We start from the raw sequence: 24,613 nt of genomic DNA, 5'->3' as shown, positions 1-24,613 counted from the left end.
ACTTATATTGGTAAACAGACCTCCCAGCTTTTAGTTTCAAATTATTCTTGCATTTAAATGATGTGCCAGTCTATGTGAAATTCTGTATCTTGGACATGGCTTGCAGTATCTGTTTCTATCCATGGCACTGCAGTGATTTTCTTGGTTTTTAAATGTTACTTATGTGTGTATATGCACACTGAGACCTGGGGAAATAGCAGACGCCACAGAGTTTAGGGACATGGCTCTGCAGAGATATTTCCTGGGTTCAGCTTCTGACTTTGCCGCTAACCGTCTACCTGCTGGCAAGTTTGTGATCTCCGTGTTCCCATAATCTCATTTGTAAGACGGGCAGGAATCCCAGGCCTTTACAAGGTTATTGTGAAGATTATATAACTTATAGAAAGAGACTGAGCCTATGTCTGATACAAAGTGCAGTCTCATTGGAACTTAGCTGTTAAATAACCAGGTTTGTAGAAGATTTGGAGGTTAGTGCAGTCATAGATGGAATGAGGTTGGCTGTGGTTAGGCCGGTAACTGATGAGCTGGGTGACTGGCACAGGGGATGCTTCTTCTTTTTTGTGTTTGAAATGTTATTTTTATAAATAAAGACTTTATTTGAAAGACAAAGTTAGAGAGACGGAGAGACTGAGCATTCCTTCATCTGCTGGTTCACTCCCCAGATGGCTGCAACAGCTAGGGCTGAGCCAGGCTAAAGCCAGGAGCCCGGGACTCCATCCTGATCTCCTGTGTGTGGCAGCAGCCCAAGCACTTGGCCATCTTCCATTGCTGTCCCAGGTGCATTGGCAGGGGGCTGGATGGGCAGTGGAGCGGCTGGGCCTTGAGCTGGTGCTCCGATATGGATGCCAGCCTCGCAGGTGGCAGTTTGACCTGCTGAATCACAACGCCAGGACATGAAATGTGCTCATGATAAAAAGTAAAAATTTAAAAACATGCTAACTTCTGCATTTATTTTGCTTTCTGAATTGGTTTCTTTGGATATATTTCTAGGACTGGGATATCCGACAGTCACTGCTGCAGTCCAGGACTGTGTGAGTGGAGTGCGCCTGCCGCCTGTGACACAGCCCTGGGTGTTACAGGATGCAATTGCCTCCAGTGTGACTTCCCCCGTTTTTGTCTGTGAGAAACTTCGAACACGTTGTTGATTGTGTGTAGTGCTAGTTATCATTGGGGGAAAATAATAAACTACACATGTGGTCCTCTTATCTGTTACAGTTTTAAGGAGCCCATCTTACGACAGCAACGGAACAGTTTGGAATTAAAGCTGACTAGTTTCTTTAAGTGAATGAAGAAATGGCCAGCACTCTGGCTATTTCGATACTAGATTTGAAAATTCCTTCTCCAATATGTATCCATGGCAAGCGTTTTTCCACACTTTCAAAATCTAAAATGTAGGAATGCTCGTGTCCTCCGTGTTGGTTTGGAGTACGTTTTTGATTTATGGTTGCTGTACATACGTGGTCATGACGTTGCTCCCTGGTGACAGCCACCTCTGTGTTTACATAGTGTCGCCCTGGGCGTACTGTCATCTTCATTATGGACCATCTGCAGTGAGAGGCCAGGCTGCAGATGTCCCTTGTCGGCGAAATTTGACCTCAGTAAATTTCACGTGTTGTCTGGAAGGACGGGGACTGCAGTTCTGTTTTCCAGTGATCTGTAGACAGTGAAGGTACTCATTTTTGCCTGTCCTCTGTTGCCTACTTTTCATGAACTGGTTGTTACTGCTAACTCTGATACACACTGTGATCTCCAGTTCTCTCTGCTTTTGAAATGTGATCAACTATTATTATTATTTTTTTTTTACAAATTTGTCTTTTGAGTCTTAAGGTATTGGAACATTTCTTTTACATTTATTATATTTTTACAATATTTTTTTATTTGTGGGGGTGGTGAAGAGAAAACAAATGAGCTTCCCCATCCAGTGATTAACTCCCCAAATCGGTAGGAATGGGTCTGGTCAGGCTGAAGCCAGGAGCTGGGAATTCATTCCAGGGCCCAATTACTTGAGCCATCACAGCTGCCTCCCGGAGTCCAGGTTAGAAGTACACTAGAGTCTGGGCCAGCGCTGGGGTGCAGCGGGTAAAGCAGCCGCCTGCAGCGCCGGCATCCATATGGGCACCGGTTCTAGTCCTGGCTGCTCCACTTCTGATCCAGCTCTCTGCTATGGCCTGGGAAAGCAGTAGAAGATGGTCCAAGTCCTTGGGCCCCTGCACCCATGTGGGAGACCTGGAAGAAGCTCCTGGCTTTGGATTGAGGTAGCTCCATCCAGTGAACCAGCTGATGGAAGACCTCTCTCTCTCTCCCCCTCTCCCTCTGTGTAACTCTTACTTTCAAGTAAAATAAATTTTTTTTTTAAAAAAGTACACTAGAATCAGGAGTTGGGAATCAGACACAGGCACTCAGATGTAGGATGTGGGCACCTTTAACTGCTAGGCTAAACGCTTGCCCCAGTAATAGCTTTTTTTCTGATACTTTTTTCATGTAAATGTAATATTAATGCAAATAAAACAGATTCAGTGTAAGTCACAGGTACAGTTCTAAGAATATAATGATATTTCATTTCTCCCTGTTACGCTTCCCCTCTCCCTCTCTTCCTCCTCTCCCCTACCTTTCCTGTCTTGTAATGCCATCTTTATTCTTCTTTAATTTTTGAGATAAAATTTTTTTTTTTTTTTTTTTTGACAGGCAGAGTGGACAGTGAGAGAGAGAGACAGAGAGAAAGGTCTTCCTTTGCCGTTGGTTCACCCTCCAATGGCCGCCGCGGCCGGCGCGCTGCGGCCGGCGCACCGCGCTGATCCGATGGCAGGAGCCAGGAGCCAGGTGCTTTTCCTGGTCTCCCATGGGGTGCAGGGCCCAAGCACCTGGGCCATCCTCCACTGCACTCCCTGGCCACAGCAGAGGGCTGGCCTGGAAGAGGGGCAACCGGGACAGAATCCGGTGCCCCAACCGGGACTAGAACCCGGTGTGCCGGCGCCGCTAGGCGGAGGATTAGCCTAGTGAGCCGCGGCGCCGGCCGAGATAAAATATTTTTAATCTACATTACCTTGAAGGGCTTAATGTTTCACTAAATAAAGAGATCAAAATGTAAAAAGACCTTAGTTCAGTAATAATATAGGCAAGGGCTATAAACAATAATCAAATGGAAAAATGACCATTTACTCTAATTACAGTGTATTCTAAATCACAGACCATTAAAGCTACAGCAGTATAACATTTTTAACCATTGGTTTGACACAGACATAAAAGAAAGTATGGCAAAACTTTATTTCCAGCAATACTGGCACACACAGGCATTTATTTTTTTTTTCTTTTTAAATTTTAGCTCCCACTTATTTTTTGTTTTTATTAGCTCCCACTTAGAAGGGAGAATGTACGGTATTTGTCTTTCTGTATCCAACTTATTTCACTCAGCGTGATGTCCTCCAGTTACATCTATTTTAATGCAAATGGTAGAATTTCATTATTTTTATAACCATAATATTTCATGATTGTGTGTATATATCATATGATGGTTAATTTGGTTGATTCCATACTTTAGCTGTTGTGTGAACTGTGCTGCTATGAACATGTGGTACAGGTGTCTCTTTGATATGATGTGTTCGTGTCTTTTGGGTATTACCCAGTAGTAGCATTGCTGGATCATATAACAGGTCTGTCTCTAGTTTTTAAAGAAATCTCCACACTGTTTTCTACAGTGGCTGCACTAATTTATATTCCACAAGTAGCATATAAGTGTCCCCCTTTGTCCACATCCTTGCCAGCATTTGTTACTCCGTGTTTCGGATTTTAGACATTCTGACACATGTGAGGTGATGTCTCATAGTGATGTGACTTGCATTCCCCTGATTTCTAGTGGTGTTGAACATTTTTTCATGTATTTGTATTTCTTGAACTGTCTATTGAGGTCCTTAACCCACTTCTTAAATGAATTTTTTGTTTTTGTTTTGAGTTGCTGATATATTCTAGATATTAATCTTGTTGGATAGGTAGCTTGCAAATATTTTTCCCATTCTGTTGGATGTCTCTTCACTCTATTGATTGTTTTCTTTGCTATGCAGAAGCTTTTGAGTTCAATATAATCCTGCTTATTTAATTTTGCTTTTTGTTGCTTGTGCTTTGGGGACTTTTTCCAAGAAGTTGTCACCTACACCAATGTCTTGGGTGTTTACACTACATTTTCTTCCAGCAACTTCATAGTTTCAGGTCTTAAATTTAGGTCTTTGCTGTATCTGAAGTTGATTTTTTTATATGGTGAGAAGTGTGGATCTATTTCATTCTTCTACAAATATGCATCCAGTTTTGCCAGCACCATTCATTGAAGATATGATCCTTAATCAGCACTTTTATCAAAAATCAGCTGGTTGCATGTGGATCAATTTCTGGGCTCTCTGTTCTGTTCCACTGATCTATGTGTCAGTTTTTATGTTACTACTATGCTTATTTTTATCATTTATTTATTTGAAAGGCAGAGTTACAGAGAGGCAGAGGGAGAGAGATCTTCCATCCACTGGTTCATTCCTCAAATGGCCACTAAGGCTGGAACTGGGCCAGACCACAGCCAGGAACCAGGAGCTTCTTCTGGGTCTCCCACATGGGTGCAGGGGCCCAAAGCACTTGAGCCGTCTTCTGCTGCTTTCCCAGGCCATCAGCAGAGAACAGGAGCCCACGAGAGAAGCTGGCACTGCAGGCGGCAGCTTTACTGCTATGCCAAAGTGCTGACCCCGTATGCTGTTTTAATTACTGTAGCTTTGTAGTGTGCTTTGAAATCAGGTATGCCTCAAGTTTGATTTTTTTTTTTGTGCTTAGTATCTCTTTGGTTATTCTGGGTCTTTTGTGATTCCATATGAATTTTAGGATTTTTTTTCTAATTCTATAAAGATTGTCATTGGTATTTTGATAGGGATTTCATTGAATCTGTAGATTGCTTTAGGCACTATGCACATTTTAATGATACTGATTCTTATCCATGAGCAAGAATATCTTTCCATTTTTTTGTGTGTGTCCTTTGCTGATTTCTTTCTATAATTTTAAATGTAGAGATATTTCAATTCTTTGGTTAAATTTATTCCTAAATGCTTATTTTTTTGTGGCTATTGTGTGTGAATGGGATTACTTTTAGTTCATCATTAACACATAAAAAAGTTACTTTTTAATGTTTATTTTGTAATCTGCAACATTACTGATTTGGTTTATCTGTTCTAACAGCTTTTTGGTGGAATGGTTAGGTTTTCCCATTTATGACATTTTGTCATCTGTAAACTTGGATTATTTTCCACTTTTGATGCCGGTTATTTCTTTCTCCTTCCTAAGTGCTTTTCTCAATACTTCCAGTACCAGACTGAATAAGAATGGTGCAAGTGGCCATCCCGGTCTTGTTCCAGATCTGAGGGAAAGTGCTTTCAGCTTTCTCCCATTCAGTATGAGGTGGACTGTTTATTTGTCACAGATAGCCTGTATAATTTTGAGGTATGTTCCTTCTATACCTAATTGGTGGAGGTTTTTTTTCAATCATGAAAGGGAGTTGAGTCTTGTCAGATGCTTTCTCTGCATTGAGAAGAGCACACGGTTTTTGTTCTTCATTCTGTTGATGTGGTTTATGACAGTTACTGCTTTGTCAGTGTTGAGCCTCTCTGGCATCTCTGGGTTAAATCCCACTTGATCATGATGTATGACCTTTTTGATGTGGTTCTGGATTCAGTTTACTAGTATTTTGTTGAGAATCTTTGCATCTATGTTCATCAAGGATCTAGGCCTGTACTTTTGTTTTTGTATTGCGTCTTTGTTCAGTTTTGTTATCAGAGTGATGCTGGCCTCATAAAAAGAATTTGGCAGAGTTCCTTCCTGTTCAGTATTTTGGAATAGTTTGCAAAGTATTTGAGTCAGTTCCTCTTTAAATGTTTTGTAGAATTCAATAGTAAAGCCGTCAAGTTCTGGACATTTCCTTGATGGAAGACTTTTAATTACTTCTTCAATTTCATTGCTTGTTATGGGTCTGTTAGTTTGTCTGTATCAGGACCAGCATTGTGGCACAGGGAGTTAAGATCGTCTGTAACTTCTTGATTTAGTCTTGGTAGATTCTGTATATCGACAAATTTATCCACTTCAGTTTTCCAGTTTATTAGCATAGTTTTTCATAGTAGTTTCTTACGATCCTTTGTATTCCAGTGATGCTGACTGTAATGTCTCCTTTATCTCTGATTTTGAGGTTTTTTTTCCTCTTTTTTGTTCTTTGTTAATCTGGCTAAAAGTTGGTCTATTTTGTTTTATCTTCTCAAAAATGCCAGCCAGTTTTTCTCTTGCTGATCATTTTTTTTTTATAGTTGAATTTATTTCTTCTTTGATCCTTACTATTTCTCACCTCCTGCTGATTTGGGGTTTGGCCTATTATTGTTTCCCTGTGTCTTTGAGATGCATCTTTTTTTTTTTAATATTTATTTATTTGAAAGTCGGAGTTACACAGAGAGAAGGAGAGGCAGAGAGAGAGAGAGAGAGAGAGAAAGGTCTTCCATCCACTGGTTCATTCCCTAGTTAGCTGCAACGGACAGATCTGTGCAGATCCAAAGCTAGGAGCTTCTTCCAGGTCTCCCACGCGGGTGCAGGGGCCCAAGCAATTGGGCCATCTTCTGCTTTCCCATGCCATAGCAGAGAGCTGGACCAGAAGTGGAGCAGCTGGGACTTGAACCAGCGCCCATATGGGATGCTGGCACTGCAGGCGTGGCTTTACCCACTACACCACAGTGCCAGACCCAAGAGATGCATCTTTAGCTCAATTGAGACATTTCTCTTTTTTTTTTTAATTTAAGCACTTAATGCTATAAACTTCCTTATTAGTACTGCTTTAGTGTATCCCACAGGTTTTGATACATTGTGTTTTCATTTATCTCAAGAAAGTTTTTGATTTCCTTTCTAGTTTCTGCAATGACACACTCATCATTTGGTAGCATGTTGCATTTATGTGTATCTGTTGTTCTTGTTGATTTCTGGTTTTATTCCTTTGTGGTCTGAGAAGATAAATTGTATAATTTCAGTCTTTTAAAATTTACTGAGACTGATTTGTGGCCTACTTTATGGTCTATCCTAGAAAATACTCCATGTGCTGATGAGACGAGTGTGTATTCTCTAGCTGTTGGGTGAAATATCCTGTAAGTATCTGTTAGGTCCATTAGATCTAGAGTAATGTTTCAACTCCAATTATCTTTATTTGTTTTCTGTCTGGATGATCTGCCCATTGATGAGAGTGGAGTGTCATCACTATTATATTGGGGTCTATCTCTCCCTTTAGGTCTAAGAGTATTTGCTGTATATATCTGGGTGGTCTGGTGTTGGGTGAATATATATTCATGGTTGTTATATCTTTTTTTTTAAGGGGAAAAATCACTGTTACACAGCAGTAGAGAAAGTACTCTAAACAATAATAAATTCTCAAAATGTCATTTTCACTAACATACATTATACTTTTTTGTACCCCATTTTTTACCACAGATCAGGGAAACCATATTTGTCTTTTTGAGACTAGCTTATTCAGTAAGTATAATGGTTTTCAGTTGCATCCATTTTGCTGTGAAAGACAGGATTTCATTCATTTTTAATGGCTGAGTAATATTCCATAGTGTATATATATCTCATTTTCTTTATCCGGTCGTCAGTTGATGGGCACCTGGGTTGATTGCATATCTCAACTGTTGTGAATTCAGGTGAAGTAAACATGGAAGTACAGATAACTGTTTCTTATGAAAACTTCATTTCATTTGAGTAAAATTCCAGGAGTGGGATGGCTGGGTCATAGATCTGCTTTCAGCTTTCTGAGTTGTCTCCATATTATCTCCCACAATGGTTGCACTAGTTTGCATTCCCACCAACAGTGGATTAGGGGCCCTTTTTCACCACATCCTTGCCAGCATTTATTGTTTTTGCTTTCTGTATGAGAGCCATTCTATCTAGGGTGACATGAGGTGAAATCTCACTGTGGTTTTCATTTGCATTTCTCTGATGGCTAGTGATCCTGAAAATCTGTTCAGTGTCATTTGGCCATTTGAATTTCATCTTTTGAAAAATGCCTGTTCAAGTCCTTTGCCCATCTGTTAACTGGACTGTTGCTTTGATGTTGGAGTTTCTTGAGCTTTTTATAGGTTATAGATATATTAATCCTATATCAGTTGCATAGTTTGCAAATATTTTCTCCCATTCTGTCAGTTGCCTCTTCACTTTAAGTGTTTCCTTTGTAGTACAGAAGCTTTTTATCTTGATATAATCCCATTTATCTATTTTGTTTCGATTGCCTGTTCTTCTGGGGTCTTTTCCAAGATGTTTTTGCCTATGCCAATGTCTTGCAGAGTTTCCCAGTGTTATCCTCTAGTAATTTGATGGTATCACATCATAGATTTAGATCCTTGATGCATTTTGAGTTGATTTTTGTATAACGTGTAAGGTAGGGGTCTTGTTTCATATTTCTGCATGCGGGGATCCAATTTTCCCAGTACCATTTGTTGAAGTGACTATTCTTGCTGAATCTAACCTGTTGTCAAAATATAATATCTGGGGCCTGCAGTGCCAGCATGTTATATGGGCGCCGGTTCAAGTCCTGGCTGCTCCATTTCCGATCCAGCTCTCTGCTATGGTCTGGGAAAGCAGTAGAAGATGGTCCAAGTCCTTGGGCCCCTGTACCCATGTGGGAGACCTGGAAGAAGCTCCTGGATCTTGGCTTCAGATTGGTGCAGCTCTGGCCAGTGTGACCAATTGGGGAGTGAACCAGCGAATGCAAGACCTCTGTCTATCTGCCTCTCCTTTTCTGTGTAACTCTGACTTTCACATAAATAAATCTTTTTTTAAAAATACAATGTCCTTCTTTGTCTCTCTTTACGGTTCTTGATTTAACATCTGTTTTATCTGATATGAGGATAGCTGCTCCTGCTCATTATTGGTTTCCATTTATCTGGGGTAACTTTTACTTGTCCTTAACTTTTAGTCTGTGTATCTTTATTTGTGAAGTAAATTTCTTATAGGCAGCATATAGTAGAATCTTGATTTTTTTAAAAAGATTATTCATTTGAAAGATAGAGTTACAGACAGTCAGAGAGAGAGACAGAGAGAAAGGTCTTCCATCTGCTGGTCCACTCCCCAGATGGCTGTGATGGCTGGAGCTGGGCCAATCTGAAGCCAAGAACCAAGAGCTTCCTCTGGGTCTCCCATGCGGGTGCAGGGGTCCAAGTGTCTAGGCCATCTTATACTGCTTTTTCAGGCCACAGCAGAGAGCCAGATCGGAAGAGGAACAGCCAGGACTAGAACCGGCACTCACATGGGATGACGGCATTGCAGGCAGAGGAATAACCTACAGAGCTACAGCGCCGGCCCCTAGTATTGTGTGTGTGGTTTTTTTTTTTTTTTTTTTTTTAATCCATTCAACTAGCCTAAGTCTTTTGGCAGGAGAATTTAATCCATTTACATTCAAGATTAGTTTTGATAGGTAAGAACTAAGACCTGTCATTTTGTTGATTGTATACTGACTCTACCTGCCCCGTTAGGGAATTTGGTGGTGTCATGTGCTTTCATGATGTTTAATGCAGGACTCCCTACAGAATTTCCTGTAAGGTTCAGTTGGGGGTGGTGAATTCTCTGCTTTTGCTTATCTGGAAAATATCTTTTATCTCCTTTAGTTCTAAAGGATAACTTCCCTGGATGGACTATTCTTGACTGGAAATTTTTTTTCACTGCAGACCTTGACTGTATCATCCCACTGTCTTCTGGCCTGTAGAGTTTTTGTTGAAGTCCATGTCATTCTAGTTGGTTTTCCTTTATATGAACTTAATGCTTTATGCCACACACTTCCTCTCTTTAGGTTTCTCCCTTTGTCTTTAACTTTTGACAGTATGACTTCATTATTTCTTGGACTCCTTTGGTTGAATCTGTTTGGGGTCCTTTGAGCTTCCTATATCTGGATGTCCATGTCTTTCAAGACCTGGAAAAATTTAAACTTTATTTAATTTAGCTAGTTCTCAATGCCCATTTTCCTCCTCTTTTCCTTCAGGAGTAACTATAATATGAACATTTGGTTATTTAATGGTATTCCAAATTTCATAGGCTTTCTTCATTCTTTTAGATTCTTTTTGTCTGATTGGGTGATTTGAAAGTCTTGTCCTCAAAGTCAGAATTCTGTTGTTCAAGCTCTCAATTATATTTTTAATTTCACTGATTGAAGATCTCATCCCTAAAATTTTGATTTGGTTTTTAGTGATTTCTATCTCCTTAGTAATATTTTCGTTCACATCACTCATAGATTTCTTCATCTCCTTAATTTATATGCATTCTCTTGCATCACACTGAGTTTCCTTACAATCATATTTTGAATTCTGTTTCTGGCTTTTCATAGGTTTCCTTCAGATCAGGATCTAAGTATTGTGTTCTTTTGGAGGTGTTGTGCTACCTTGCTTCTGTGTTTCCTGTGTCCCTACATCGATGTAATCATACCTCCTCCTTTACGGAGTAGGTTTTATTGGAAAAGAGTTTACGGTTTATATGGAATGCAGGGCATCACTTGTTGCTTTGGGTTTGGTTCTGGGCGATCCTAGATGCTTCTGAGTGATTTCTTCTGCTTTAGTCAATGTTCGTTTTGTCTATAAGAAACACAGTGGTATAGTCTGCTGCAGTTCATGGGAGTGAAAGTATGACTTTGAGATGACTGTGGGTTTCCTAGGGTGTGTCTGTTCACTCCTCAGAGTTACATGTCAGCTGCACTGGGGATTCTGATAGACAGGGCCTTGTTCTTGGTGCTGAGCGAGATGATGGAGACAGTCCCCTCGTCCCACTGGTAAGCTTGAATGATGATGGGAGTGTGGTGCCAGTCACTGTGACTCTAGGACTGTGATGAGGACAGGCCCTTCCTCAGGTCTTGCTAGAGAGTGCAACTGGTGGTGGGGCTTATAACACCAACAGCCCTAGTCCCAGGATGGACAAAGTACACTGAACCCTGATCCAGTCCCACAGGGGGACTACAAGGTATACAGAAGATTTTACTCTGGCAGCATGGGTCCAGAGAGGTGGACCTGGGTCTACCTACCTGGCAGATTCCAGAGGGACTGAGGAACTTAGAACTGATCGTCACAGCCCTGGTGTTGCAGGATACATTACCTGGGTGGGAGCAGGTGTGTTTTGGGGATGCTGCTGGTGTCCCACGTAGACTAAGTGAGCATAGTTCCAGAGCCAATGCCACAGACTCTCATAGTCGCTGGATACAGGGGTCTGCCCTCTGCCCAAGTCCCCTGGTTCTCACTCTGACCACTTCTGCGAGGAGTCATGCAGAGGTCAGAGACCAGCTGTGTGACTTTTCAGAGCCGAGTCTGGCACTTTGCAGGGGTCGGGGAGAGGAGGAAGCAACGTGGCTTCTCGGAGTCCAGCTCCGACCGTCAGCTCACAGGCTGGAGTGAAAGTCAAAGGTGACTTTGGAATTCTCCCTCAGCCCAGTCTTCGGGTGGCGGGGCACAGGGCAACTTCTTGCGAGCCTGCCTTGGTGATGTGGTGACTCCTGGCCAGCAGCTGACCTCAGCCGGGTCTCTCTTTGTTCCTCACTATCCCGTGGAATCTTGTTTTTGTTACTTCTTCACTGAAAATTTCTGTCAGTCAGAGCCTGGGAAATGTGGGAGCCTGGGAAGTGTGGGAGCCTGGGAAGTGTGGGAGCCTGGGAAATGTGGTCCTTCCCACACCCCCTCACGCATCCTAAGTGGCTGAGGTCATCGTGGCCTCCCCTGTCCAGCCATCTTGGATCTCCAGTAGCAGGGATTTCTGATGCACTTGAGGGTCAGGTTTCATGGTGGCTTCTGAGTAACCACGGCACTGAGAATCCTTCCGTATTTCAAATGCATCCTATTTATTACTTGACAGTTTTGGGTCATTAAATATTTTGTCAGCTTTACATAAGAAGTTTCTTACAGAAAGCGTTTATGGAGAAACACCGGTTCTCCTGTAGCCCTCCTTTTGAGATACTTGTGGCTTTTTATTGTTCTTCATATTTGGAAACTCTAAGATATGCTTGCCATTGGGAAAAGATCCTACCAGCTGTTTAAAGGAATGATATAAAATGGAATGTGTAAAGTCTGGCTTTCCATTTTGTTAGTGGTCTTTAGAAAAGTTCAAATAAATTTTAAACCCAAATTGTGACAGATCAAGTTTGGACACTGGTTATCAGATTTCAATCAAAAGCACTTTTAAAAAGATCTGACACTTATAACCCTGAGAAAATAGAATTCTAAAACTTTGATATAAAAAACAACATGTAAATTTTGTCTGTGAATGTGTGGTATGTAAGATACTTTATGAAGCTTGTATACAATTTAAGAAAAGAGTTTTCAGAACAGCATTTCTACTGATAAAAGACAACTAGAAACATGGGGATAAGCTTCCTGGTTAAATACATAAATAACACAAATTTTAACTTTAAATGCTTTCAGTTACCTTAGAGAAGGTGTATTCCTTGTCACACAGCCAGGAAATTAAACCCCAGGGTGGAGTGAGCTGGTTTCGGTGATCGATACACTACCTGTCTTTGTATCTACTTTTCCTGTGAAACTTGAGGATGATAGCATTCACAAACACAGGAACTCATATCTTGGTAGTGAACTCTAGAGTACTTTCCAATATGGTGTGTGCTCTTGGTCCAAAGTACAGTCTTCAGATTTATCTAGGAACTAGATCACTGCCTGTGTTATCCACGTGGGATAACCGTTTCTTCACTCATTAATGCAACTCTCTTGCTCCTCCACACCCATGCTGAACCTGAGGAAGCAGCACCTGGCTGGCTTTCTGCCCATGCTGTGTTGAAGGTGAAAGTCAGGCAAACAAGTCCTCCTTCATGGCCCCACTTGTGGCTGCTGGGGGCCGCTGAGACCATCTCTTTGGCCTGAGCTCCTGAAGGTCAGTAGCCTCTCTGACCCCAGTGCCACATGAGGGAGCTGTCTTCCCCTCTGGGTATCACATCCTATACTTCATTCAAACAAGGCCTGACTTAAGTCGTCTCCACTTTTTCAGGCAACTTTTCTTGGTCATTTACACACTTCATTGGGACTCGAGCTAGTTCTGAGGTTAAACAAGATTTAAAACGAGGAGTCTGGGGCACGTATGTTTGGCTCAGCGATGAAGAAGGTGGTTAGGACGCCTGCCTCCCACACTGGAGTACCTGCATGTGCTACCAGGCTCTGGCTCCAGCTTCCTGGGAAGGCGGTGATGGCTCAAGTTGTTGGGTTCCTGTCACCGTGGGAGACCGGGATGGAGTTCCTGGGTCAGCTCAGCCGTAGCACATGGGGAGTAGACCAGCAGATTGGAAACAACTTCTCTAAGTGTCTCTGCCCCCAAGTAAATAAAACCTTAAAAAATTTAAAGATTTAAAGGAATTTACTACTACATTAGATTATTGGTGTCACAGCAAATGCATGATAATTATTATAAGACAATTCTCATCAGTTTTCATGTTAAAATAATTGTAATACAAAAGGAAGAGATTCTGTGTAGTTAGACACAGTTCTAATGATACAGTTCTTCCTTCTTTCCTTCCTTTTCTTTTTTTCTCCTTTTTTATTTAATTTAAATTTTAATTAGTTTTTAAGATTCAATATAGTTCTTAGGTACAGTTCTAAGAATATAGTTATATTCTCTTCTTCCTTCCTCCCTCCCCTTCTTTTCCCACCCTCTTTCCTTCTCCCTTTCTTTAGTGTTTGAAATAACATCTTTTAAATTCACATTACAGCAAAAACACCATAGTTTAGTGGGAATATAGACAGTGACTATAAACAATAATGAACGTATGAATGACCATTTCACCCATATACAGTAAATTTTAAAGTAGTCACAGAACATAAAACTATAGTAGTATAACGTTCTTTTTTTGGTAAAGATTAATTTATTGAAAGTCAGAGTTAAACAGAGAGAAGGAGAGGCAGAGAGAGAGAGAGGTCTTCCATCGCTGGTTTACTTCCCAACTGACTGCATCGGCTGGAGCCGTGCTGATCTGAAGCCAGGAGCAGCTTCTTGGTCTCCCACGTGGGTTCAGGGGCCCAAGGACTTGGGCCATCTTCCAGAGCTTTTCCAGGCCTTAACAGAGAGCTGGATTGGAAGAGGAACAGCCGGGACTTGAACTAGCACCCATATGGGATGCTGGCACTGCAGATGGCAGCTTTACTGGCTAGACCCCGGTGCCAGCCCCAGTATAACATTTTTTTAAAGATTTATTTATTTATTTGAAAGTCAGAGTTACACAGACAGAGGAGAGTCAGAGAGGGACACCTTCCATCCAATGGTTTACTCCCCAATTGGCTGCAATGGCTGGAGCTGTGCCGATCCAAAGCCAGGAACCAGGAGCTTCTTCTGGGTCTCCCACGTGGGTGCAGGGGCCCAAGGACTTGGGCCATCTTCTACTGCTTTCTCAGGCCATAGCAGAGAGATGGATTGGACATAGGACAGCTGGGTTTCAAACTGGTGTCCATATGGGATGCCGGCGCTTCAGGTCAGGGTGTTAACCCGCTGTTCCACAGCGTCGGCCCCCCAGTATAACATTCTTAATCACTTGTTTGACAAAGGTATAAAATGAAGTTTGGTAACACTATATTTTATAGTAACAGTGAAACACACGGGCATTTATTTTTTAATTTTTGATTCCTGTTTTAATCTTAGCTACCATATATGTGGGAAAACATGAGGTGTTTGTCTTTCACTCAACATGATGTCCTCCAGTTGCATCCATTTTGCTGCAAATGGTAGAATTTCATCCTTTTTTATAGCCGAATAATTTTCCATTGTGTATACCACATTTTCTTTATTCATTCATCTGATAACAGAAACCTTGGTTGATTTCCTATTTTGGCTGTTGTGAACAGTGCTCTGTAAACATGGGGGTGCAGGCGTCTCTGATACAATGTGTTCATATGTCTTGGGTACATTCTCAGTAGTAGGGTTGCTGGATCTTTTGACAGGTCTATCTCTAGTTTTTAAAGAAATCACTCCACCGTTTTCCATAGTGACTGCGCTAATTTACATTTCCAACAACAGTGTGTAAGTGTTGCCCTTTGAGGCCGGCGCTGTGACGTAGCAGGTAAGGTGGCCGCCTGCAATGCCGGCATCCCATATGGGCACTGGTTCAAGTCCTGGCTGCTCCACTTCTGATCCAGCTCCCTGCTATGGCCTGGGAAAGCAGTAGAAGATGGCCCAAGTGCTTGGGCCCCTGCACCCATGCGGGAGACCTGGAAGAAGCTCCTGGCTCCTGGCTTCAGATCGGTGTAGCTCCGGCCATTGCGACTATCTGGGGAGTGAACCAGCACATGGAAGACCTCTCTGTCTCTCTGCCTATCTGTAACTATGCCTTTCATATAAATAAATAAATCTCTTAAAAAAAAGTGTTCCCCTTTGTCCACATCCTCGCCAGCATCTGTTACTCTCTTGTGTTTGATTTCAGTCATTCTGAATGGGGCTGAGGTGATATATCATTGTGGTTTTGATTTGCATCTTCCTGATGGCTAGCGATATTGAGCATTTTAAAATATTTAATGGCCGTTTGTTTTTTTGAGAACTGTCTATGGGGGTTCTTTGCCCATTTCTTTCTTTTTTTTGAAGATTTTATTTATTTGAGAGGTAGAGTTACGGACAGTGAGGGGTAGAGACAGAGAGAAAGACCTTCCTTCTGTTGGTTCACTCCCCAAATGGCCACAACAGCAGGAGCTTTGCCGATCAGAAGCCAGGAGCTTCTTCCAGGTTTCCCACGTGGGTGCAGGGGCCCAAGCACTTGGGCCATCTTCCACTGCTTTCCCGGGCCACAGCAGAGAGCTGGACTGGTAGAGGAGCAGCTGGGACTAGAACCAGCGCCCGTATAGGACGCCGGCACTGAGGTGGAGGATTGACCTACAGAGCCATGGCGATGCTGGCCCCCTTTGTGCAGTTCTTAATTGGATGGGCTGTTCTTTTGTTGAGTTTTATTCAGTTGCTGATATATTTTAGAGTTTAGTCCTTTGCCAGATACGTAGCTTGCAAATATTTTTTCCCAATCTGCTGATTTTCTTTACTTTATTGATCACTTCCTTTGCTGTGGAGAAGCTTCTGAGTTTGATATAATCCCACTTGTTGAGTTCTTCTTTTCTTCCCTGTGCTCTGGGGTCTTGTCCAACAAGTTGTCGCCTACACCAATGTCTTAGAGCGTTTCCCCAACATTTTCTTTCAGTAACTTTAGTCTCTTGTCTTAAATTGAGGTCTTTGATCCTTCTTTAGTTGATTTTTGTATATGGTGAGAGCTATGGATCGGATTTCATTCTTCAATATATTTATGTATATATAAAATGTATATATAAATAATATATGTATATGTATGTGCATATACACACATATATACATATGTAACATACATACATATGTATATATACCTTATATACATATATACTATATATACACATATATGTATGTATATTATATATATGTATATGTGTATATATAGTTTTGCTAGCACTATTTGTTGAAGAGATTATCATTACTCCACTGTATGGTCTAGAATTTTTATCAAAAATCATTTGGCTATGTGTGTGTGGATTAATTTCTGGGCTCTCTATTTTGTTCTGTTGATCTATGGGTTGGTTTTTATGCCATACCATGTTGTTTTAAGTACTATAGTTTTGCAGTATGCTTTGAAGTCAGGTATTGTGATGCCTGCAATCTGGTTATTCTGTGTCTTTTGTGATTCTATATGAATTTTAGGACTTTTTTTGGGATTCTGTAAAGAATGTCATTGGTATTTTGATAGGAATTGCATTGAATCCACATATTTCTTTAGGTAGTATAAACATTTTATTGATATTGATTCCTCCAATCCATGAGCAAGGAATATCTTTCCATTTTTTTCTATGTCCTTGCTGGTATCTTTCATCAATGTTTTATAGTTTTCATTGTAGGGATCTTTCACTTCTTTGGTTAAACTTATTCCTAAATGTTTGATTTTTTTGTGGCTATTGTGAATGGGATTTCTTTCTTGATTTCTCTTACAGTGAGAATAAAAACTTAAACAATGAATGGTCTTGGGAAATCTGGAGAAGAAACTAATATAAGTTACTTCATGTAACATGGAATTAAAGTAGAAGTTTATGTTGGTGTAAATATTTTTTAAAATCAAATTTGTCATAATTTTTTATGAACTTAAAAAATCTTTTGAGAAATTGAGAGGCAGAGAGGGACCATCCATCTGATGATGTCATTCCCCAGAGGCCTGCAACAGCTGGGACTGGGCCAGGCCAAAGCTGGGTGGCCAGAACGGCTGTCCAGGTCTCCCACATGGTAGCAGGGACCCAGCTAGTTGAGCTAACGTGGTGGCTCCGGGGTCTACATTAGCAGGAAGCTGGAATTCCGCACAGAACCAAGACTCAAAAGCATCCACACCAATATGGGGTTCAGGCTCCCAGCTGACGTCCTGATTGCTACACTGTCTTCATGAAGTTTTTGAAGAGCTCTCGTGTGCATGGATTTCAAGATGTTTTTACACCAAAATACTCATTTTTATATTCTATTTTCTCCAAACTTTTGACAGACCTTCATGGATTATTTTTGTCCCAGATCTGTAATCTCTTGGGAGGCAGTATGTTGCAGGGTTGAAAGCTAGGGATTTTGGGCTCAAGTGTCTGTTTTAATCCTAGTTCTGCCAGGCACTTCTGTGTGACCTCATCCCAAAATAAATAGATTAGCAGGTTATGACAAAAATGCCAGAGTTTTTCACCAAAGAGAAAACAGAAACTATATAGATATAATAAGAGTGAAAAAGACAGCTAAAATTTTTTTCTAGTTTGGCCAAGAAACAAAAAAAATTTGGTTTCATCCACTATTTTTTGGGAAGCTTGATGATAATTAGCTCATATCTGGTGAGGATGTTGGTGTTTGTCCTCATATTTCAGATTTTGTCTTGCACGAGTGGCGTTTGGTGAAAAGGCAGCCCTTGCCTGGATGGGGATTAGCGGTTTTGTATCAAAGTAAGGGCGACAGAGGATGTGGACAATGGCCAGTGTGTCAACCACAGGTAGGCTGGGTGGGCAGGCCACTGCAGAGTTGTGTGGCTCCGTGGCAGCCAAATACTGCCACTGGTGTGCACGCCGTGAGGCTTCCCTCACACCTGGTGCTCCTTTGACAGGCCATGGCGCCATGACATTGAGATCATTCCTTTATAAAACCAAATAGTAACAAGCAACTTTCCAAACAGCACACTTTTTTCAGGCTCTGCACCAGATCCAGAGGGAGACGCATGGCAGGGAGAGTGCTGACTGTCCTGAGTTCAGCTGCAAGTGGCCTTGTCACCAGATCTGGTGGCAGTGACCATCCTTGGCCAGTGCCAAGGTCACGGAGGGAAATCTCTTTATTTGCTGAGACCAGCAGTTAGTAAAGGGCTGGGCATGAGAAACTCTTGTGTATCTGGGAATATTTTTGTTTCTTAGATAAATTGATGATAAACTTGGCTTGTCTCTTGAAATTGGATATTAACATGGGATTTCCCGCATATCCTGACTTTGGGCAGGACCCTAGGCCAGAGAGCTTTGGAATTGAGATAGCTGTCTTCTTATTTCACTGGGGCCTTCCACAGCAGTCCTCTAGTCCTAGCATTTGGCTTTGGAGGGATCTACTAAACCACGGTGTCATGACGCGAGGCTGAGTCTCCATAACCCTGGCCAGCCGGAATCGCTGGGATGCGTGGAGACGACGCACATGGAAGGTCGTTGGCTGGTTAGTTCCTTCCTCCTCGTTTGCTAAGTTGTGGTTAGGATGCAGCAGTCGGTTTCCCTAAGAAAACCAAGAGCCCTATAGCACTTATGTATATAATATACTTTTATAGCTATTTTTCAAAAGTTAATACTTCAAACATATCAAAATTATTGTAAATAGTCACTATCCAAATGTACCATATAGATTTAAAATGTTTAAGTTTTGCCATATATGAAGGTGCTTCAAAAAGTTCATGAAAGATATGTATTATGAAAAAGCTGTATTGAATTTCAAAATTTTTTGCATCAAAATAAACTTTATTTTTAAGGAAAAGATTAATTTTATTTATTTGAAAGGTAGAGTGACAGAGGGAGAGACAGTTGCTAGTTCACTCCCCAAATGGCCACCATGGCCAGGCTGAGTCAGACGCAGCCCAGTTACCAAGAACTTCACCCCCACACGAGTACAGGGGCCCAAGCACTTGGACCATCTGCTGCCTTCCCAGCTGGACTCGCAGGAAGCTGGATCAGAAGTGAAGCAGCTGGGACTTGAACCGTTGCTCATGTGGGGCGCTGGTGGTCAAACAGCAGCTTAGCACGCTGTGCCACATGCTCGCCCAAATCAGCTTCTTTCAAGCCCATTTTCTCCATGAGCTTTCTGAGGCGCCCCCGTGTGTCCTGACATAGCCGGGGAGACCCTCTTCCTGCCCCGTCACGTCCCTGTCCTTTCCCCACGGCTTTGAGTTGGTGCATATTATGCCCGTCAGGCTTTTTTTTCTTTTTTAGGATTTTTAATATTTTTTTAGCATTCATGATTTTGCTTTTTTGATGTGGTTATTTTCAGTACATGGTGTCTTCATAAATCGCATACAGGGATGTGATATTGGCTATAAAATTTCCATACAGCGTAATAACAGAGTGTGTGCTTTTACAGCCTGTGTTTTCTTTTTTCTTTTTTTTTTTTTTTTTTTAAGATTTTTTATTTATTTATTTATTTGAAAGTAGAGTTACACAGAGAGAAAAGCAGAGAGAGAGAGAGGTCTTCCATCCGATGGTTCACTCCCCAGTTGGCTGCAATGGCTGGAGCTGTGCTGATCCGAAGCCAGGGGCCAAGAGCTTCTTCCAGGTCTCCCATGCGGGTGCAGGGGCCCAAGGACTTGGGCCATCTTCTACTGCTTTCCCAGGCCACAGCAAAGAGCTAAATGGAAAGTGGAGCAGCCGGATCTTGAACTAGTGCCTATATGGGATGCCGATGCTTCACAGCCTGTGTTTTCACTCACTCACTTTGGGGTTCATCTATGTTGGTGTGTTTAAATAGAACTACTACTCTCTCTTCCTGTCTCTCCAGCTGCCGTAGAGGATTTTGTTGTATGAAATATAATTTAGGTAGGGGCTGGCGCAGTGGCACAGTAGGTTAATCCTCTGCCTGAGGCACCGGCATCCCATATGGGCTCCGGTTCTAGTCCCGGCTGCTCCTCTTCCAATCCAGCTCTCTGCTGCAGCCTGGGGAAGCAGTGGAGGATGGCCCAAGTTCTTGGGCCCCTGTACCCGTGTGGGAGACCGGAGGAAGCTCCTGGCTTCAGATTGGCACAGCTCAAGCTGTTGCGGCCATCTGGGGAGTGAACCAGCGGACAGAAGACCTTTCTCTCTGTCTCTCCTTCTCACTGTCTGTAACTCTAACATTCAAAATAAATAAATAAATAAATAAATAATCTTATATATATATATATATATATATATATATAAACTTTAGGTAGATTGTACCTGTTTTTGTCAGAAAGCACTTGATGCAAGTTTAATTTTTCCTTTTTGATTTATTTATTTGAAAGGCAGGGAGATGCAGAGAGGAATAGAGATCTTCCGTCTGCAGGTTCACTCCCCAGATGGCCACAACAGCCAGGGCTGGAAAAGGCTAAAGCCAGGAGCCAGGAATTCCATCCAGGTCTCTCATGAGGGTGGCAGGCCCCAAGTTCTTGGGCCATCATTTGCCGCCATCCCAGGCACATTAGTGGGGCGCTGGGTGGGAGATGAAGTAGTTAGGAGTTGAACCAGCTGATACAGGACTCTGGTGTTGCAAGCAGTGGCTTAACCCACTGTGCCACACACTGGCCCTGAGGTAAGTATTTTTGACTCAGTTTCAGAGCATGTATTCAAATCCTGGTTTGTGCAGTCGTGTCATGCTTTCTACAGACATTTAGAAAATAAGATTAGGAAACCTGAGCTTGCAGGCTGCTCCCTAGTGTATCGCTGGGATTTCTGGGTAAAGGTTTGGTTATCTTCCTGTTAGGCCTGGGGCAGGTGAGGCCAGTATGCTGCACCACTGGAGGCCCTGGGGTCTGAAGAGTATGGCTGGCACCTACTCAGGACACCAGCTCAAGAAAATTGGAGATCTTTTCTTCAATACGGAAAACCAGTGATGTACAGGAGGCCTCGAGGCACTTGGGAATCCAGAGGGAGCTTCGAAGCGTGAACACGGCCCCAACCCTTAAGAAACTTTAATCTGTGGGGGGGGGGGGCACAAAATGAGCCTGAAACAGGACAACTGCGTGTTAAGCCTCTGGGCAGGCACTTTTCCTTGTTGTCGTGCACAAAAAGGAGACATTTTCTGCACCTTGCATTTTTGCCAGTGAAAAATACTTGTGGAAATCCTTTCAAAGCATCCAGTGTGGAATTGACTCATTTTTAAAGGCTGTATGATATTCTGTGTTGTGGACATACTTGCCAATTCACTTACTAGTGGATCAGTTTCCTTAGTTTTGTGGTAAACTTCTAAATATTCGTAGTGTTCAACATCTTCGTGTTTATGTCCCTGCGTGCACACTGTGCCCCAATTTCTGTGTAAGAGAATGCAGGGGTGAGATGGCTGGAGAGGAGGGGATGTGTATTTTCAGTTTTTGACAGATGATGCCATACTGCCATCTAAGAAGGCTGTCATGCTTCCTCACACCCAGGCTGTGAGAGGATCTTTCCCCTGAACTGTCACTTCTAATAGTCGGGACGTCTCTCTTAAGTCTGACTGGATATGAGGTTATATCCCATTGTTAGCAATTTCTGGGGCCCACAGGGAGTAGGGCTGTCTTTTTGTGTGTAGTGGTGATTGTGTTTGCTCTTTGCACTGCTCATCTTTTGCCTGGTTGGTTATTAGCCATTGAGTTTTTTTCTCCTGGGTTGGAGCTGTTGACGAAGGATAGATGTTAACCCTTTGTCATCTGTGTGATAAATATTTGGGCCGGATACAGTGTCTGCCTCTTGGCTTGGTTTAGCCCATTCGCTGAAGGCTGCTCACACATCCACTGGGCGGGAAGGGCAGCCTCCGTAGTTTGCTTTGGTAACTGGCCTTCTGGAAGGGAGCTTGGTGCAGGCTGCTGGAGGAACGTGTAACTCGCTCTATTGCTGGGTCTGGTATTTTTCAGGTTTCCAGGTGGTGTTCTGCAAGCGATGGGGAGGTTTCCTTCTGTGTTTGCCTGAAGGAGAAACAGTTTGATCACTGAGCAGCTGGTCTCTCTTCCTCATGGAAACGGGCCCTGAAATCCTCTATCATTCTTTTTTTAGAAATCTCGCCATATTCAAAGCCTCATCCACCTGTCGTGGGCAAAGTGACTCATCACAGCATTGAATTACATTGGGATCTGGAAAAGGCAGCTAGACGGCAAGGACCCCAGGAGCAGTGGTTTAGCTTCTCGATTGAAGAGGAAGACCCCAGAATGCACAGCTATGGTATCATTTATGCGTAAGTGCACTGCTGCTGTTTACCACGTTGCTTTGATCTCCTGGTTGCCTGGAATGATTTCTGTTGTTGCTAAAAAGCCACCACTTGTTTTGGAATTAAAGAACGAGACAGCATCAGTTGCGTTTACACTCTTTCATGAATTATGATTTTTGGAAAATAACCATCTAACATTAACTTTGAGTCTCCTAAACATTTTAGAGGTTCTTTGACTTTTGAAATATCCTGATGGTGTGTGAGTATGTATTTAAAAAATCCATAAAGTGAGACTGAATCCAGACAGGCTGATGAAATTAGACACAGTCCTGTCATGCTACTGGGCACTTTTGTTCACAGATGTGCCCGGAGTCCCCAGGGTCCATCCCGGCTGGCTTATCTGATCTGTCTTACCATTGCCAGTTCTCTCCAACCAAGCTGGCTACCTCTTTCTCAGCCTTGACCAGGCCGAGCCTGTTCCCCTAGCAGGGCTGTGCTTGCTGCCTTTTCTGGGAGTATTTCTGTGCCGCTGGTTCCTCAATACCAGGCAAATTTTGGCCTCCCCCAAAGCTTCCTGGAGCAGCCTACATCCACCCCACATCCTCTCGCTCAGAGCCTTGCTTCCTGTGCCTCAACAGCATTTGGTTCTGCTGGGGCTCATTTGCATATCCGCGTGTTCATTCGACATCTCCCACCAGCGCTTGAACTCACTGGGAGGCAGAGAAGATTCCGGCTTGCTTGACATTCTGTCCCCGGCTTCTAGAGTGTGCTGGCCGGCGGCGGCAGCCATCCAGGTCGCCGTCGCACCAGTCGGCAGATGGCGTGGGAGTAAGCGAGAAGTCATACTTCCTTTGTCTTCCTCTCAACTCCTATTTCTTCGCTTTGACAGCTTTGCCACTTGTAAAATGACTGTATTTCTGTGATGCAGGATTACCAGGGGTGAGATCCAACCTGGTTTTTAATCCAGCTTTTTATTATTTTGAGGCTATTGTAGAGTCATGCCTGGCTGTAAGAAGTAACGCACCTGGTGCACCTTTTGCCCGTGTCACTCCTCTGGCAGTGTCGTGGAAAACTGCAGTGCGCTCTCACAAGCCGGCATCGATGCAGCTCAGATGCCGACAGAGCCGTCACCTTCCCAGCCTTTTCTCAAGGAGGCCTTATGATGAGGGGACTGATGTGAGGGGCAGTGAACTGGGGGGTCTTCAGGAAGTTTGTAGAAAGTGCTATTAGGATAAAGGCAGAGTTCCAAAGTGATTCTCGCCCCCCAAATCAATTCTTCATTTAATTCCACTTTTCTGTGAATTTTTCAGAGTCCCTTCCTGTTTGCATACAGGTGCGTGTTCATGTACACGTGTAGGCTTCAGCTGTTACCTGATGGATAACCTCTCTGCACCTGTAAACACAACCTGCCGTGTAGTTGCCATGTGGCCATGTGGAAAGGATCCGTGGCCTCACCGGGCTGCAGTGCCATTTCAGCTGTGTCACGTGTGGCTCCCTGAAGGGAGTCTCCATCTGAACTCGGGTTTTGTGGTGGCCTAGGTACTTCTGTGGAGAAAGGAAAAGAGCATGCATTTGTTTCCTCGTGACCGCTGTCCTGCCTCACCAGCCACGTGCGCAGGCCCCCACCCCAGTGTGCCTCTGTGGCTTTTCTCCCTGCTCAGAGACCAGGCAGCTGTCAGGCCAACTCCGAGGCCTGGGGAAAGCCTGCGTTCTGGGAGAATTAATGGCGCAGCACAAGCCTCAACACTAGGTGGCAGAAGCAGACTGCATTAATCTTGACCTCTGTCTTGTTACACCACTTCTCTAGACCTCACTGAAACCAGCAAATGCTTTTCTTTAAAAAAAAAAAAAGGCAAAAACAGAAACGATTGCTTGGAGTATCAAATGTTGGGATTGTGGATTTAACAACTTCTTCCTGACTTGTCAGTCTCTGTTCCTTGCTGTCCCTGGGTAACCTTGAGTAGGTGGTGCTGTCTCGGACTTGGCCTCTCCTGGGTGGCCTCGCATAGCTGGTTGTGAGTTCTCCTCCGTGGTCTCTTGTAGCCAGTTGGTTATCTGGTTGGGAGGCATCTCCCTTCTGTGCTCCTCTTCCCCCCCATTTCCTGTTCTGCTCACTGCCGTGTCCCCAGGCCCACTTGCCCAGCTCACTTGCTGACTGTGAGCTGACCTCCACTCTCTCCCCTTGTCATCCGTGCCTTTTTTCTGTTGT

The 24,613-nt window shown here is 43.0% G+C and overlaps 1 protein-coding gene across 1 annotated transcript in view; it reads left to right on the top strand.

The window, feature by feature from the left end:
- The window catches only part of FANK1 (fibronectin type III and ankyrin repeat domains 1), a 132,973-nt gene that overhangs the window by 80,568 nt on the left and 27,792 nt on the right, over window positions 1-24,613 (top strand). The window contains 1 exon segment of the mRNA XM_008274828.4: window positions 22,254-22,431. Within this exon segment, the coding sequence (XP_008273050.1) occupies window positions 22,254-22,431 (178 nt within the window).

The sequence above is a fragment of the Oryctolagus cuniculus genome, chromosome 15 (genome assembly GCF_964237555.1).
Source record: "Oryctolagus cuniculus chromosome 15, mOryCun1.1, whole genome shotgun sequence".
NCBI classification, from domain to species: Eukaryota; Metazoa; Chordata; class Mammalia; order Lagomorpha; family Leporidae; genus Oryctolagus; species Oryctolagus cuniculus.
The sequence above is the reverse complement of the archived record's forward strand: the minus strand, read 5'-3'. Positions and strand labels throughout refer to the sequence as shown.